Here is a 17,805-nt window from a genome sequence, read left to right on the forward strand (position 1 = left end):
ATAATCGTAGAATATTGGAGTAATCAAAATGTACAAGAGCAGTTGCTGTGGGTTGAATTTTGCCCTGAAAGAGATATGCTCAAGTTCTGAGCCCCAGTACCTATGAATGTGACTATTTGGAAATAGGGTCTTTGCAAAAAAAAAAAAAAAAATCAAGTTAAGATGAGGTCCTACAGCATTGGGATTAGTCATACATCCCTAATCCAATGAGTGGTGTCCTTATAAGAAGAGGTACATCGGACACACAGACAGATGGGGAAGAACACCATGGGATGAAGGAGGAAGAGACTGGAGTGATGCATCTACAACCGAAGGAAAGCCAACCAATTACTACTGGCAACCTACAGAATCTTGGAATAAACTCTCCCTCAGAGCTTGCCAGAAAGAACCAACCTCACTGAAACCTTGATTTCAGACTCATAGCCTGCAGAACTGCCAGAGAATAAATTTCTGTTGTTTAAAGCCACGCAGTTGTAGTAATGTGCTGTGGCCTCCCCAGGAAATTAACACAGCTGTGTTACATCTTGAGACATAGATAACCCTCAACCGATCCTGTTAACCAGATGCTAAACTTTGGCAAGGCTCTTACTTGCTTTCATAGTAGGAGAGGAAAGACAAACAGCTTTCATGCACAGTGCCCATGGGTTGCAGCAGAATCATCCAAACTGTTCTCCTTGCTTCCTGCTCTGACCTCTTCCAGCCTGTTCACAACCAAGCACCTGTGATCCCTGGAAGGCTCCAAATCCTTCAGGGACTTTACACATCATGGACAATAAAAGTGAAAGGACTTCCAGTGTCCCACTATCCCACATGCAGCCTGAACCTCTATTACCTCTCTTGCCATACTTCCTACTCTTCTAGCTATTCACTGCCTCTGCTCTAATCACTTGGCTTTTCCTTGAGTACATCAGGCACAGTCTTGCTGTATGGTCTTTGCACAAACTAAGCCCTCCGTCTGAATGACTCTCCCCAAAATAGCTGCCTGACTGACTCCAACATCTTTCTCAACTATTGCTTTCCAATGAGGGCTACTCTGACCATGCTATTGTAAAGTGCAATCCAACCCCCCATGCCCAGCACTGTGGATCCCTCTTGTCTTGCCATATTTTTCCATGGCATTTATTGTCTTCCAACATATCATATATTTTATTATGTGATGCTTAGTGTCGCCCTTTTGTCATCCTGTGAAAAAACTACCCTCACGGGGTGAAGATTCTTGACTCTTTCATTCACTAACAAATTTTAAGAACACAGAACAGTGTCTGGCTCACAGTTAGTGCCCTACGAGTTTTGCTGAATGAATGAATAAGGGTAATGTGTATAGCAGAGTAATGTAAGTATAACCAGGTAAACGATGAGTTCATGGTAGCAATGATCATAAAAGGATTCTATTATAAATTATCACTGGACTCAAAATGGGAGTCCTAGTACAAAAGACACGTACTTGCCATCACTAAAACATTGCCTACCCACATGATGCCTTTTCTCCACAAAATTGATCCCTGGTGAGGACTAACTATTGACTGCCCACCAAGTGGTGACTCCTTATACTAAGCACCACGAATACAGGGGCAAGAGAAGGATGTTTGGCTGCACAGACGGTGTTTTAGGCACCCATCCTCCCAGGGAATCCAAGAGAAGAGCCCTGTATCTCCTTAGTATATGGAGAACCCAAGCTCCCAAGCCATTTCCCCCAGGCCATCCTAATGGCACCCTCAGCCTTGGTGGGGGAAGCGACGATGTTCCCACCCATCACCTTTTAATAGCCACAGGAACCTGCCCGCCCACCCACTGCACGCCCATTGGCTGGACAGTGGTAGAGGCGAGCCCTGATGAGCGCATGCTCAAAGGGAGAAGTCAGAGGGGAGCCTGGGAGCTCCTTTGGAGGCTGCGATGTCCCTGACTCTCCCGAGGGGGGCTCACTATCGGCTGGGTCCCATGCCACAGAGGCTGAGGAGGAGAAGCAGGAGGTGAGTCCCTGAGGAGACGCCGTGACCTGAGGGCTTCCCTTACTGAGGAGACCTCGTGCTTCCTCTGTCACAAGCGGTGCCCAGGCTGGTGGTGACAACTGGGACGATGCTCAGGCTTCTGAGACTTGCTTTGGCCTTCTACGGGAGAACGGCCGACCCTGCAGAGCAACAGGGCCCACAGCAGCAGGGGCTCCCACAAGGTATTCCTCTGTGTGTCCACTTTTCCCCCACCCCAGAAGCCTCCCAGTAGGAGTTCTCCTCACCCCTGGAATGAGGCTGTGGTAACTCGAGCGGGTACAGCATGTGATGGCGGCTCCATCTTGTGTGTGCATGGGGAGGCAACCCTAGTCCTCAACAAGTCCCTGAGAACCAACTCCCAAACTCTCCTGTCCATCTAAAGCGGGAAAGGTGTTGACAGAGAAGACCTTGGGGGCTGTACCTCCTGTGCTTTCCCCCCACGTGGTTGTGCAGCACATGCCTATTTATATTTCCAGTAGGCGAGAAACTCCCTAATTTGCGAGTGAATTTAGGCTTGTATCCCAAATGGGAATGTAATTTGAAGCCAAGTTGATACCTTATACTTATCCGATCCCGAAGGCACAGAACTCCTGTGGGGCAACTGCTGAGGTTTGATCCCTAAGTATTGCTGTCAGCTAGGCTTGTGCAGAACAAAAAAAATAAATAAATAAAGAAAACCATTCAGATGCCGTTTTGGGCTAGCCTTCAATCTCCAGATATCTTTTAGTCTGCTGAGACAGTTAAGTATCTATAGAAAGTGCTACTCATCATAATTGGTGATAATGATGAAGGAATATAATAGGAGCAGAAGCTTGACTCATATGTAGACATGGTGCTAACAGGTAACATTTACACACTCTTGTGCAAGGCACTCACAGCTCTCGACAGTTGGTGTACATGTTAATATTAATATTCACAAGCTGGGCTCGGTGGCTCACACCTGTAATCCCAGCTCTTTGGGAGTTCCAGGTAGGTGGATCACTTGAGGCCAGGAGTTGGAGACCAGCCTGGGCAACATGGCTAAACCCCATCTCTACTAACAATTCAAAAATTAGCTGGGTGTGGCGGCACACACCTGTAGCCCCAGTTGCTTGCGAGGCTGAGACATGAGAACCGCTTGAACCTGGGAGGCGGAGGTTGCCGCTAGCCCAGATTGCGCCACTGCACTGCAGCCTTGGCGACAAAGCCAGACTCTGCTCAAAAAATTAAAAAATAATTTAAATTTTTAACATTTAAATTTTGATAAATTTTAAAAAATATTTTAAAAACCTACAATAACCCTATTAGTCGAAATTGTGATTGTTGTGGATTGACAGATGAAAACGAGGTCAGAGATGTTATAAAACTTCTCTGTCCAGGGTTATGCAGATGGTGAGTGTAAGACTTATTTGTAGTAGGTGTTTGCATTTGAGGCCAATAATATGACCTAGTTTCTTTATCTTGTAGGTGACACCCAGTTGAAAACTGTGCAGGGAGTTGTCACAAGTTTCTGTGGTGATTATGGCATGATTGATGAGTCGATCTTCTTCAGTAGTGATGTTGTGAGTGGCAACGTGCCTCTAAAAGTTGGACAAAAAGTAAATGTGGTTGTGGAAGATGATAAACCACTTTATGGATTCAGAGCAATCAAGGTGAGATGTGCATGAGTTTGGAAATTGTGTGTTATCCCAGTGGGCTTTCTTTCTGCATCTTTCTTTTCTTGTATTAATCCAACATCTCTGCTGTGATCCGTAGAGGGGATGTAGACCGCAATTTGAAGCCCCACCCCTCTGAATCTGTGGGTTCTTCTGTTCTAATAGTTGTAGTAATTTGTGCTGTAAAACATAAAAATTCCTTATCTATTATTCTAATCTTTAAACAATATGGGTAACAATAATAATTATTGAACTCTTTATAATCCTGCAACTTCCCTTATCAGGTAAAAAAAAATTTTCTATAGTGCGCATTCATAGCAGTGGAATTTCTATGTCAAACCCTGTGCGTTGTAAATATTTTAAAAAGAGCTTCATGGAATTATAATTCCATGAAGAATGTCATTTGTATTTTCATAGGAGTTGCATTGAATCTGTAGATTGCTTTAGGTTACGGACATTTAACAATATTTATTCTTCCTGTCCATGAACATATGATGTATTTTCATTCATTCCTGCCTCCTTCAATTTCCTTTGTCAATGGTTTATAGTTTTCAGTGTTGCAATCCTTCACCTCCTTGGTTAAATTTATTCCTATTTTAATTTTTTTGAAGGTGTTGTAAATGGGATTGTTTCTTGATATCTTTCTCAGATAGTTCCCTATTGTTATATAGAAATGCTACTGATTCTTGTATGTTGTTTGTGTGTCGTGCCACTTTCCTGAATTTGTTTATTAGACCTAGTAGCTTTTTGGTGATGTTTTCAGGGTTATTTATATATAAGAGCTTCCCATCTGCAAACAGGGTCAATCTAAATTCTTCCTTTTGAATTTAGATGCCTTTTGTTTCTTCTTGCCTAATTTTTCTGGCTAGCACTTCCAGAAGTATGTGTGATAGAATGGGCAAAAGTGGGCATTTCTGTCCTGTTCCCGGTCTTAGAGGAAAAGCCTGGAACATTTTCCCATTCAGTATGTTGTTACCTGTGGGTTTATCATGTATGACCTTTATTGTGTTGAGGTGCACTCCTCCTATATCTAATTTGTGGAGTTTTTAATCACGAAGGAGTGTGGAATTTGATCAAATGCTTATCCTGCTTAAATTGGAATGATCCTATGACTTTTGTCCTTTATTCTGTTCATGTGATATAGCACATTTATTGATTTGTGTATGTAGAAAATTCCTTGCTTCCCAGGGCTGAATCCCTCTAGAACATGGTGAATGATTTTTTTAATGTGCTGTGGAATTTGCTTTACTAATACTTTGTTAAAGATTTTGCAACTGTGTTGATCAGGAATTTTGGCATGTAGTTTTCTTTGGTTTTCTCTTCTTTGTGTTTCCTTGTCTGGGTTTTCCACCAGGGTAATGCGGTGTGACAGAATGAGTTTGGAAGTGTTCCTCTCTTGCCCGTTTTTTTTTTTTTTTTTTTTTTTTGGAATAGGTTTAAAAGTATAGCTATTAATTATTCTTCTTTATATATAAATTTGGTAGTATTAGGAAGGGAAGTCATTCTATCTTAGACTCTTCACTGATGGGGGATTTTTTATTACTGAATCACTTTCCTTACTCATTAATGATCTGTTCAGATTTTCTATTTATTCACCATTACATCTCGGCAGGTTGTATGTGTCCAGGAATGTATTCATTTCTTCTAACTTCTCCTATTTGTAGCCAGATGATTGTTCATAATCTTCCTTATGATACGTTTTGTTTTGGTGATGTCAGTTGTGCTGTCTCCTTTTTCATCTTTGATTTTAGTTATTTGAAACTTCTCTCTTTTTTCCTTAGTCTAGCTAAAGTTTTGTTGATTTGCTTTACCTCTTCAAGAAACCAAGTCATTGTTTCATTGATATTTGTATTGTTCTTCTCATTTCTATTTCATTTATTTCTGCTCTGATCTTTATGATTTAGGCCCTAATTTTGCATTGCAATTTTTTCTTGTTTGTCTAGTTCCTCAAGGTGCAGTGTGAGGTTGTTTATTGAAGATGCATATTTTCTTTTGAGGTAGGCTTAATTGATGTAAACTTCACTTTTAGAATTGCTTTTGTTGTATTTCATGGGTTTTCATATGTTGTGCCTTCATTTTGCTTCAACTCAAGAAATGTTTACACTTTGCTTCTAATTTCTTCATTGATCCATTGGTTATTTAGGAGCATGTTTTTTAATTTCCATCCACTTCTAAAGTTTCCACAGTTCCTACTTTTATTGATTTCTAATACTTTACCATTGTGGTTAAAGAACTGATTTGATCTTATTTCAAACTCCTTTAATTTGCTAGTATCTGTTTTATGGCCTGCCCCATAATCTATCCTCGAGAATGTTCCACATGCAGTTGGAAAGAATATGTGTTTTGGAGTATTTGGATGGAATGTTCTGTAAATGACTCTCAGCTCCATTTGGTCCAGAGTGCAGATAAATTCCACTTTTTGTGGAGTCAGTGTTCTGTTGGGGCAATCTGTTCATTGCTGCAAGTTGGGTGTTGAAGTCCCCTACTATTATTGCATTGCACTCTACCTCACCATTTAGACCTTAATATCTGCTTCATATATTTAGGTGCTGCTATGTTGGGTCCATAGTTTTGGAAATCATTATATCCTCTTGATGAATTGACTCCTTCATCATTATATAATGGTCTTGGTCTCTTTTTACAGTTTGTGATATGAATCTTATTTTATTTGAAATCAGTTTAGCACCTCCTGCGCTCTTTTGGTTTCCTTTTACATGGAAGAATATCTTTTTTCATGCCTTCATTTTCAGTTTACGAATGTCCTTTAAGGAGAAGTGGGTCTCTCATAGGTTTGGTTGTTGCTGTTGTTGCTTTTTAAATTTATTCAGCTACTCTGTGCATTTTAGTTGGAGGATGTCATCCATTACTATCAAGGTAATTATTGATAAGTAAGGATTTACTGTTGTCACTTAGAGAATTTTTTCTACCTATTTTGTAGGTAATTTCTTCCTTTCTTCCTCTTTTACTGTTTTCCTTGATGGATAAGAGATTTTTCTCTATTAGTATGTTTTGCTTTTTTATTTGTTTTAGTGTGTCTATTACAGGATTTTTTTCTTTGTGGATAGCATGAGGCTTACAGAAACATAATCACAGCAGTTTATTTTACTGATAACATAACTTTGATCACAAAATGCAAACACTCTACCGTTTAACTCCACCCGTGGATTTTGGGTTTTCTGTTTCACACTTTACTGCAATTTTTTATATTTTATATCCTTTAATTAATTATTGTACTTATTTTATTTTTACTAGTTCAGTTCTTTAACCTTTACATGAAAGATATAAGTGATCTGGAAACCACCATTACCTTATTAGAATATTCTGAATTTGTGTAGTTACGTTTACTGGTGAGTTTTATACCTTCATGTAATGTTTTTGCATTACTCATTAGCGTCCCTTATGCCAGTTGGAAGAACTCTCCTTAGCATTTCTTGTAAGACAGTTGTGGCGGTGAGGAAGTTTCTCAGCTGTGATTTCTCTGTAAAAGTCTTTATCTCCCCTTCACTTCTGGGTACATTATTCTTGGTTAGAGATTTTTTTCCTTGCGTTCCTAAAATAGACTATCCCACTCTTTCCTGGCCTTTTATGCTTCTGCTGAGAAGTCTTCTGGTAGGCATATTGGAAGTGCCTTATATATGATTTGCTTCATTCTTCTTGCTGCTCTTGGGATTCTTTATTTTTCATCTTTGACAGTTTGATTTTAACATGTCAGGGGGTAATCTTATTTGGATTGTATCTGCATGCAGAACTTTGGTCATCCAGTACCTAGATGTTTGTAACTTTCTCTGAGTTTGGATGGCTCTCCATTATTATTTGAGATTGGATGGCTCTCCATTATTATTTTTTAAATGATCTTTTTACTCCTCCCGCTTGAATGTGAATGACTCATACTATTGCTCTTCTGATATTGTCCCAGAAATCCAGTAAGTTTTTTTTTTCTTTCCGTGCCATTCCTTTTAATTTTGTCTCCTCTGACTGTATATTTTCAATGAAGCTATCTCCAAGTTTCCAGATTCTTTATTTTGCTCGATCAGTTGTTCTTTGGATGTTCTCTATTGTGTACTTCCTTCATTGTATTTTTCAACTTCTGGATTTGCTTGGTTTTTTAAAAATTCTTTCAATCTTTCTTTCAAATTACTCTGATAAATTCTGAATCATTTCTGTGTAATTGTTTTCAAGGTTCACATAGCATGTGGAAAATAAATATTTTAAATTATTTGTTAAACAACTCATACATTCCTATCACTCTAGGGTCAATCGCTGGCGCCTTGTTTTGTCAGTTTGGTGATGTCATGTTTTCCTTATTGTTCTTAATCTTTGTGGTCATGTGTTTGTATCTGTGTATTGAAGAAGTAGGTATTCATTTCAGTCTTTACAGTCTAGCTTTTAGGGGACATCCTTTAGCAGTAAGCCTGTCCGGAAACTCTACATAGGTCTCTTTTGGTCCTTATGCTTGTGAACACTGCAGCTATTGAAGTCCTAGGGGGCTGCCTATTCCCAGAGACACAACGACAGATGCTACAATGGCTGAGATTCCCTTCGTTATGGAGGCTGGTCCCTTGTGAGACTGGAATTCAAACCTCCATTCACTGAGAACTCCCTGTGGCTGTAGAATATTCTGAGCATAAGGCCACTGGAATCACTCGACAGAGATGTAGACCAGGTATTGAGTTTGTTTTGCTGTGGTTGTGGCTTTCTGTCTGGTGCCAGGGTGGGTCTAGAGACTCTGTCCACAAGTACCATCTGAGAGTCAGGGGCCATGGGCGTCTGTCAAGTGGTGACCTGATATTGGGTTCCCAGGCAATGTCCTATGCTTGCTACTATCTCTCTCCTCTGGGTGGATGGTATCTCTCTCTATGCTGTGCTGTTGAAGGTCGGGGAAGGGGTGATATGGGTAATGTAAAACTGTTGTTACTACCCTCTTCAATGCATCTTTTCTTATTTTCATGCTATAACTGGGTATCATGGTCTCTCATCTGGTTTCCTTATGTCAAATGAGGGTATTTTCATACAAGGATAGTTTTTCACATTGATGTTTCTGCAGGAGGACGATCACTGGAGAGTCCCATTTTTCCCTCTTGCTCCCCTCCTCCTCCATCTATTTAATTTTTACATGCTATAAATATGTCCATCTTGTCCACGTGGCTTCTGTGTTCAGGAAGTATCCTTAGGCTAATTCTAAGACATAATTTACAGGAGTATTCACTTAGCTTTTCTTCTGAAAGTCATTCATTTATTTATATCTAAACATACAGCCAGTCTGGGTTTGCTTTTCATGTGCAGGACTGAGAGAAGGATCCACATCTTGTTTCACTACTGGCTACTCAGTTGTCCCTCAACATTATCTGTTTGTACCTGCTGTTGTGTTGGTGGCATTTGCAAGGCATAAGAAAGAGAGTTGGGGGCCGGGCGCGGTGGCTCAAGCCTGTAATCCCAGCACTTTGGGAGGCCGAGACGGGCGGATCACGAGGTCAGGAGATCGAGACCATCCTGGCTAACATGGTGAAACCCCGTCTCTACTAAAAATACAAAAAACTAGCCGGGCGAGGTGGCGGGCGCCTGTAGTCCCAGCTACTCTGGAGGCTGAGCCAGGAGAATGGCGTAAACCCGGGAGGTGGAGCTTGCAGTGAGCTGAGATCTGGCCACTGCACTCCAGCCCGGGCTACAGAGCAAGACTCCGTCTCAAAAAAAAAAAAAAAAGAAAGAGAGTTGGGAGCCATGAGACATGGGCAAAGTTTTAGTCTGCAATATGTCTGTGAGTTGGCATGGAGTCAAGGCTCAGAGAGGTCCAAGGGTCCTGTGGATCACCCACTTGGATACTGTCGAAAGTGGGGATAGATATATGGGCAGGAGACTGGTGCCTCATTCCTTCATGATAGTAGGTGAGGGGAAAATAAACATCAGATTGGTATTGACAGTTGGAAAGGCACCAGTTAAGAAATGGGAATAGCAGCAAACTAGGCTATTTTTAAAACCATGAAAAATTACTGACAACTCAGTGGCTCAAGTTTCCATCAGAAGTCTTTGATCAGCAAATTCCAACCCTAGGAGTTATTCCATAGTTCAGTCAGGCAAGTAGTCCAAATGCTAGGACACAAGTGAAATGTCTAATTACGTGGAATTGGGTTAGTAAATTACGGCACATCCATTAATTGGGATTCCCTATGACTCTTACTGTCCTTTCTTGTTATTTAAAAACCTTTGTGTTAATTTAATGTGATACTTTAATACTGAATACCATGCTAATTTGCTTTTAAAACAGGCATTTACATATGTATATATATATATTTGTGCACAGACAAAAACATCAAGATGAGTGTTACTGCCAAAATGTAGTCCCTGGTGGTCTCTTGGTAATGGAATATGGATTATGGGGTAACCGCCTTTTGCTGTCTGCGTATCTGGTTTTTGTTTTTCCTATTTTTAGTACAATGAACTTGCATTATTTCTGTAAGTTTTAAGGATTATAAAATAAGGACTATTACACTTCCAATAAGGAAAAAGGTTTGTATGCCTCTTTATTGTAGATAAAGTAAAGCCCTAATTTGGCTTGGTTTTTTGAACCTTCCCCAGTTGAGGTTATTGCTCCAACTTTATCTTGTGCTTCTCTCTCCTAGGCCTGGATCTCGAATGTTAAGATTTTGCTCCCTAGGCTCCTAACTTCTGTTGTTTTTTTCTCTCCGCCTCCGTGCTCCTCTACCCCTGTTTACAAGGTTACACCTCTGTCTTCTTTCACAACCCAGCACAAATCTGACTTCCCCCAAGCAATGCCCCTATTTTCTCCCGGTCTGAAATGTTCTCCCTCTAGATAATTCACAGAAACCATTTTGAACTAGTTTTATATCCTTCATTGCAACCTGCTTATGACTACATACCTTTCCACTTTACCATCATTTCATTGTGAATTTCTGCAGGCTAAGGACGGTATTTTTTAAATCTTGGAATCTAATGGTACAGGAGCATTAAACTCAGGTAGGCAATTAATGTTTTGGGATACATTTCACAATTCTTGAAGCACACACATGACTTTTACCATCATCTCAAGTCAATGGTCCATTTGCCAAGTGAACTATATTCACCAGTGTTTAGGATGGCTGTTGAAAATATTTTTGAATACAAGTGTTTTAATCATGTAATTTCCATGTTTGAATTTGTATTATTTTTGAAGTAACTCTTTCCTAAATCTTACAGGTGGATGTTGTGCCTCACCGCCTTTATGGTGCTGTACCCTCAGACTCAGGAACCAGAGTTTTAATTGGATGTGTTACTTCTATAAGTGAAGATACTATTTATATTAGTAACAGCATTTATTTTTCCATAGACATTTTTTCTGAAGGTATGATTTACATTTTGAGATATACGATCTAATTCTTAAATTTTTGAGAGGATTTTAGTCCTGGAACAACTTTTACAGTGTACTTAGCTTCAGTCAATGGCTCTTCAATGTTAGAAGTAGACCGTTCCAATCAAAATTAGGTACAATATAGGGGCAAATAGACAGTATTATAAATTGTGTGCTGTTGGCTATTGTGTGTTCATTTGTTCAATGCCCTCAGCAATGCCTGGATATATTTTTCATTCACATAAGAATTTAATTTCTAATCATGGAAACAATCCTACAAGTACATAGAGACACTATTTTTAATACCCTTCAAGAACTATACTTGAAGGGATCATTTCTGTAGTTGGTTACTAGAGAAGTTTCAGTGACAGGGTAGATTACCAAATTTTAAAAGAATACACTTCAAATGCTTCAAATTTAGGATTGGAGATAGCGCCCTGTGAGTGTGTGTGTGTGTATTGTTGTTGTTGAATTCTCTTTGTAATCAGCAGATATATTCTAATATTTAGCTTCTACCCAATGATATTTTTTTTGTCTGTTTTGTCTACTGCTGCTGTCATATAGCTTGGGTATAAATGGGGAGATTAGCTCTGCTTCCCCAGGCAGCTTACTGGTTTGTTTTCTTAGGTGCAAAAGCAGGACTCTGACCTGAATTTTGTTTTAAGATGTTGACACTGTCTGCTTTGTTGAGAAGAGACTATGAGGGGAAGGGTGGAGTCAGGAAATCAGTTAGGAAAATGTTGTAATATTCCTGGTGAGAGATGATGGAGATGTGAATGAAAATGGAGAAGTGGAGGACCTGAGGATTGAGTTGACTCTGGATATATTTTGAAGTTAGAGAAGAACCCAGGAGGTAATGGATTAGATCTTTGATGTGGAGGAGAAATGAGTCTAAGGTACCTCCAAAGTTTTTGGTTTGAGCAGTGGTGAGAGTGGAGTTGCCAGTTTGTGATGTAGATGACTGAAGTAAACAAAAGTTGGTGAGTACAGAGAATACCAGCAACTCAGCTTTACACATGTTAGATTGGTGTAAGCATAAGAATAATTGATCCTGAGGTTGGTTAGAGCTGGAGGTATATACATTTTGGGGTTATAAGCATATAGATATATGTTAAACCCACACAAAATAAATGTATGTAAATTATCAGAGAAAGAGAGAGAGAGAGACAGAAGAGGTCTAACACTGTGTCTTGTGTCATTCTACAGTGTTAGGTCCTAAGGTGAAGAAATGTTTCACTTTGTTGATATTGCTAGTTTTCTGGAGTCATTATGGCAATTTACTGTCTCACTTGCAGTTGGGATTTCCATTTGCTCCAGATTCTTTCATGTAACTTTGTTATCCTGTGACTCACTTTTAACTTACTGCAAACTTCTGTTTGAAACTCAGTGGTCTTAACTGTAACCTGTGAGGCAGATACTTAAGAGTTCATCAGCCGAACACAACACCAGGGGAAATGCATTCATTCTGAAAGTAACAACATTTTCTTGTGGTACTGCTACCACTACTACCAATCAACTGTTATTTGGTGGTTACTATGCACCAGGAATGATTCTGTGTGTATCGCACATATCAACTAATTCTCACAGCAGCTGCGTATCATGAAGGCTACTTACTGTGCTTCTCATTTTATAGATGAAGAAAACGAGGCACAGACAGTTTAACCACCTTTCTTAAGGTTGCACACTGAGTGAGTGGCAGTGTCAAGATTCGAAGCCACGTAGCCAGGGTCAAACTTGTGCTCTCACCTACATGTTTGACTGCCTCTCACTAAGCAATTGTGAACACGAACAGTTGTTCAGTAAATCCTGTGCCGCTCCCTCAGATTGGCTGTGATGCATAGTTGACACTTTCCTCCATTTAAATTTGTTAAATCAGTAGAGGAGAATCAATGCCTAAGGATTATAAATTTCTTTTTGGACTTAGAGATTTGCAGTGTCTGTTTAAATATGCACAAAATGGACTTTAGTTCTAGCAGAACTGACTTTAAAGTAGTACACTATCAAATAACGTGTGAAATTAAACGTGACCTAGTTAAGAGATCATGACACTCACATTTCTCCATGGCTGTTTTAGATTTTGTGCCTTATAAGGGTGACTTGTTAGAAGTTGAATATTCCACTGAGCCAGGCATCTCAAACATCAAGGCAACTTCTGTGAAGCCCACCCGTTGTATTCATGTGGAAGAGGTAATTTCTTTCCTGTTGCTCCTGTCAGCAGTTTCTGATAACCCTTCCTTTGGTGAGAATTTACGTGACCAGGATTCTGTTGGGTGTAATGGGAATAACAGAAAATATGAAGAAATACATTCTTTGCCAACAAAGGAGCCACTTTTCTTATTGAAAAGGCAGGATCTTCCAAAGGAAATAATTAGAAAATTACGTAGAACGAGCACATGATTAAGTTCTAAATTGTGCATTTTACTCAATATCCAAGTGTTATTAGAATCTTCCAATGACAGGAGGAAGAAAAACAATCTTTGTGCCAGAAAATTTTAGGGAAAGAATGAGCGGAATGTGTTGTGGGACTTGAGCTTACCAGTAAATGCTGAGGATGATTTGGGTATTAAAGCCTGAATATGCGCAGGTAATTCAAGGCAACAGAGGGTAATGGACATATTTTGGTAATATTTAGAGCTGGATTTCTCATTTGAGACCCAGGCCTCATTCCCAGAGAGTCTGATTTAATTGTTCTGAGGTGGAGCGTGGACATGGGTATTCTTACAAAGCACCCCTCGTGTTAGCAACGGGCCAACCAGTTTGGAAATCAATGATTTGCATCGAAGTGACCTGCACTCACGCAGGACCCAGAGTGAGGAGGTACAAAGCTGGTTACAGTGATTATTGGGCTTTTTCATAATCATTTCCATTATTTATACTCACAGGTCTGCGTTACTAGCGTACATGGAAGAAATGGGGTGATAGATTATACTATCTTTTTCACCTTGGATTCTGTGAAACTTCCTGATGGATACATACCTCAAGTATACGATATCGTCAGTGTGGTCATGGTGGAGAGCATTCAGTTCTGCTATATTTGGAGAGCGGTTTCTGTCACCCCAGCTCAAAAATCGTAATGACAAAGCATTTTTATTCTGCTTATCTTTCCTTTTATGAGCAGTAAAGGGACTGGTTTAACTGAAAAGGTTAGCTTAATAAGCCTAAATAGTATTTTACATATGGCTTTTCTGGTAAATCTAATTGAGATACTGGCTAGTTCAATTGGACCATGAACCCAGCTTAGGGAAGTGCCTTATCAATTAAAAACCACGCGAAAATAGCTCGCTAGTCACTGGAGGAAAGGAGTTCTTAATTAAAATGAACACTGCCATTAAATTTGAATTCCATATTTCCCATTAGCAGCAGCGGATTCCAGGATGATGGAGGCCTGGGACGGCCCAAAAAGGAACGTCGGAGCCAAAGCATTTAACTGAAAAGGCAGCAGGGACAGCATGTTAAAGGCATGATTTAAAGTTACAATTTGACTTCAGTTTTGAGCCCCCTTTATGCTGTCTGTACAATCTGTATTGTTCCATAGTCTCTTTCATCTTCTTTCACCCACATAACTCGCGCTGTTTATTGTTTCAATATGTTCCTTATTCCCCATGCTAGAATGTAAACTCCACAATGGCAGGATGTGTTTTGATCTTTTTTTTGTTGTTGTTGTTCTTTTTTTTTTCTGTTGTCATTAAAGCATCTCCAAGCACTTAGAAGAGTGCCTAACATAAAATGTTATTAAGCTCTATGACTGAATGATTGGGCCATCTATGATGTTTAGCTGCGGTTCATTCATCACTAGTTCCTTAGGAATAAAATTGTTGAGCAACGCATTAAGACCTCTGTCGATTTTTAAATAACACCAACAACCATAGAAAGCCAACTCTGCTGTACGTGAGCCTCCGTGAGCCACTTTGCTGCAGGGGTGCAGCTCATGTGAAGTCACGAAGAAACGTACAAACACAGAGCCCGTCGAAGGAAGGATAAGCTACTTACCCACTGGGAAAGGTTATACTAAAATTCCACAAGTAAACCCCATGAAACTTCATGCTTTCGTCTAATAGAACATTTAACTAGGTAGCTGTGACCTAGGGGAACGGATGTATTCAGACCTTTGAGCATAGCTTGAGTGTCGTTGTGAACTTACCCTGAGTCCTGTGATTCATAATTTCACCACTACCACTAGTCCTTGAATAAACAGAGTTGTGTTTTTACTTTACACTACAGATCCAGTGAGACGTCTCAGTCATCCAGGGATTTGTTTCCCACTTGATAGGGACAGTGAAGGTCTTGTAAAATTCCCATTTTCACTCATTGGTTCACTCTACAAAATCCTACTGACTCTCTTTGATGTGCCAGGCACTGTTGAGGCTCTAGAGTTATACCCTTAACCAAAAGGACAAAATTCCAGGCCCTAATGGAACTTGTGTTCTTTCAATGCCCCCACCCCCTAACCATCCTTGGCTTCCTGACCCATGCAGCAGTAGCTCCTATGATTGAAAGGGGCAAGCGGGAGATGTGGCAACACCAGGTGCCTGTGAATGTCGTCATTCAAAAGCAGCCCCACACCCTGTGGAATTACAGAGCAGTCCACGTTAGACTTGAGAGATGCAAGGGCCATGACCTTCACTACCTCCCACTTAATTCTGCAGTTTGGTTGATGTGGAAGAATGGTCTCTGGGAGTTATAATGCATTATGATAAGCCCAATCAGCTGGTGATTCAGTCACAGCTGCTGTTTCACAAACTTCCTCACCGGACTGAGGATCACCTGGGAGGCAGCAGTTCAGCTGGGCAGGTGGTGGGGATTGGACACATTTCCTCTACTTTCAAATAGCAAAGCCCAGAACTGCTTTGCTTTCATAAGGCCGACCAAGCGGCGGTGCATTTTGAATATTTTCCCTCAGAGATGAGCTAACTCCAAGGTTCTTTCCCACAACTGAGAATGAATTGTGTTTGATCATCTCACCCTCATCACATCTGTGTCCCTAAATGGATGACCTCATGGCACAAGGACAGATGGACCCAGGGAGTAGGAAGTAGTGGACTCTGTCAGAAATGTGCTTTCCCCAGGTACAAAAGAATTGGATTGAAAACACAGGGACCTGTCACCACGAGTTTCTGGGACTCCAGTGTTCTGCCACGGAGCTTCCAACTGGCACACCATGAAGGTGTTGCAGATGTGCTGATATCAGATGCTTCTCTGCTCATTTAGGGATACATGCAATGAAGAAAATGAAATAAGATAATGATCTTTAGCCTGGTTTGGCAAACTATGGCCCTTATGCCAATTCTGGCCTGATGCCTGCAATGATTCTCAAAACATAAAGTTCTATTTAGGTACCCGGAGCCTAATCTTGGCCCAATAGATTGAACCTAGTGTTCTTGCCATCATGATTATGCACACTGTTAATCAAAGGGGCACCTTGAAATTTCTCATCGTGATCATGGTTTCATCCTCTAACTACCTGTAGCTTTCAGAGGTTCTGGTTCATCATTTCACTCCTCTTGTGGGATGCATAAATCTTTAACTGTACATCTGCCAAAGGGATATGCTCTGTGAATGTAAACAACTCTTCTTTGTTATGCTTAGTGTGTAGTTCTCTGTTTTGTCAAAATTTCAAATTCTACTTAATCAGCCATATTTACAAGGATCCCTGTTCCCTTGGTGTTGGAGAATATGGTGTTTTGAATCGAAGCTCTTATTTCTATTGGCAAACTTCAGGTTGCACGTAGACCTCCAATACCAGCCCAGGAATATGGAGTTTATACTATGTTTTCCTCTCTTTCCACCTTTCCACCTATATTGCTTCCTTCTCAGCTTTGGAGAACCCTAACTTCCATTATCCTCTGTGTATTTACTTCTTTGCACAATGCCATATATGCTCTCCTACTCTGGGCAGCCTTCCATCTGTACTCTAACTCCCTGTTCTCATGGACCCTGGCTTGCACGAGGCCTCCTTGGAACCACTTTTTGGCAGGCTCCCTGCCTGCCTTCAAATCCTTGGGTGCCCTCCTCTACAGGGAAGGGCCCCAAGAAGCATATGAAAAAAATGCTCTACATCACTAATCATCACATAAATGCAAATTAAAACCTCAACGTGAGACCATGTCACACCAGTCAGTCAGAATGGCTATCATTAAAAAGTCAGAAAATAATAGAAGCTGGCATGACTGTGGAGAAGAGGGAATGCTCATACACTGCTGGTGGGAATGTAAACTAGTTCAGCCACCGTGGAAAGCAGTTTGGAGATTTCTCAAAGAACTTACACAGAACTACCAATCAACCCACCAATCCCATTACTGGATCCTATGTACCTAACTAATTATATAAATCCTTGTGCCATACAGACTCATGCACACATATGTTCACTGCAGCACTATTCACAATAGCAAACACATGGAATCCACATAAATGGCCGTCAATGGTAGACTGAATAAAGAATATCTGGGGTATCTATATCATGGAATACTACACAGTCAGCAAAAAGAATGAGATTGTGTCCTTTGCAGCAATGTGATGGGGCTGGAGGCCATTATCCTAAATGAATAAATGAGGGAACAGAAAACTTAGTACTATGTTTTCTCACTTACAAGTGTGAGCCAAACCTTGAGTATACATGGACACAAACAATAGACAAATAGACACCTGGGCCTATGTGATGGTGGGGAGTGGGAGGAGGGTGAGGGTAGAAAAACTACGTGATGGGTACTATGTTTATTTTCTGTGTGATGAACTAATTTGTATATGAAGCCCCCATGACATGCCATTTTCCATATAACAAACTTGTGCATGTACCCCCTGAACCTGAAATAAAAGTTGGAAAAAATTTTTAAAAGGTGGCTCT

General features: G+C 40.4%; 1 protein-coding gene across 1 annotated transcript; it reads left to right on the forward strand.

The window, feature by feature from the left end:
• The first annotated feature begins 1,417 nt into the window (after window positions 1-1,417).
• On the forward strand, window positions 1,418-14,795 carry LOC112615996 (cancer/testis antigen 55). The gene is made up of 6 exons (XM_025372953.1): window positions 1,418-2,170; window positions 3,435-3,619; window positions 10,814-10,958; window positions 13,039-13,151; window positions 13,847-14,034; window positions 14,322-14,795. Exons 1-6 carry the CDS (start codon window positions 2,077-2,079, stop codon window positions 14,389-14,391), a joined length of 795 nt encoding a protein of 264 aa, XP_025228738.1. The 5' UTR covers window positions 1,418-2,076; the 3' UTR covers window positions 14,392-14,795.
• Window positions 14,796-17,805: the final 3,010 nt, after the last annotated feature.

Source organism: Theropithecus gelada, chromosome X, assembly GCF_003255815.1.
Source record: "Theropithecus gelada isolate Dixy chromosome X, Tgel_1.0, whole genome shotgun sequence".
NCBI classification, from domain to species: Eukaryota; Metazoa; Chordata; class Mammalia; order Primates; family Cercopithecidae; genus Theropithecus; species Theropithecus gelada.

What these genes read in the sequence shown, in the direction of transcription:
- LOC112615996 (XM_025372953.1), top strand. Translation starts at nt 2,077, where the DNA reads ATGCTCAGGCTTCTGAGACTTGCTTTGGCCTTCTACGGGAGAACGGCC. An exon ending in GTTGTATTCATGTGGAAGAG is followed by an intron (nt 13,152 to 13,846) that starts GTAATTTCTTTC and finishes TTATACTCACAG; the next exon opens with GTCTGCGTTACTAGCGTACA. An exon ending in GTCACCCCAGCTCAAAAATC is followed by an intron (nt 14,035 to 14,321) that starts GTAATGACAAAG and finishes ATTTCCCATTAG; the next exon opens with CAGCAGCGGATTCCAGGATG.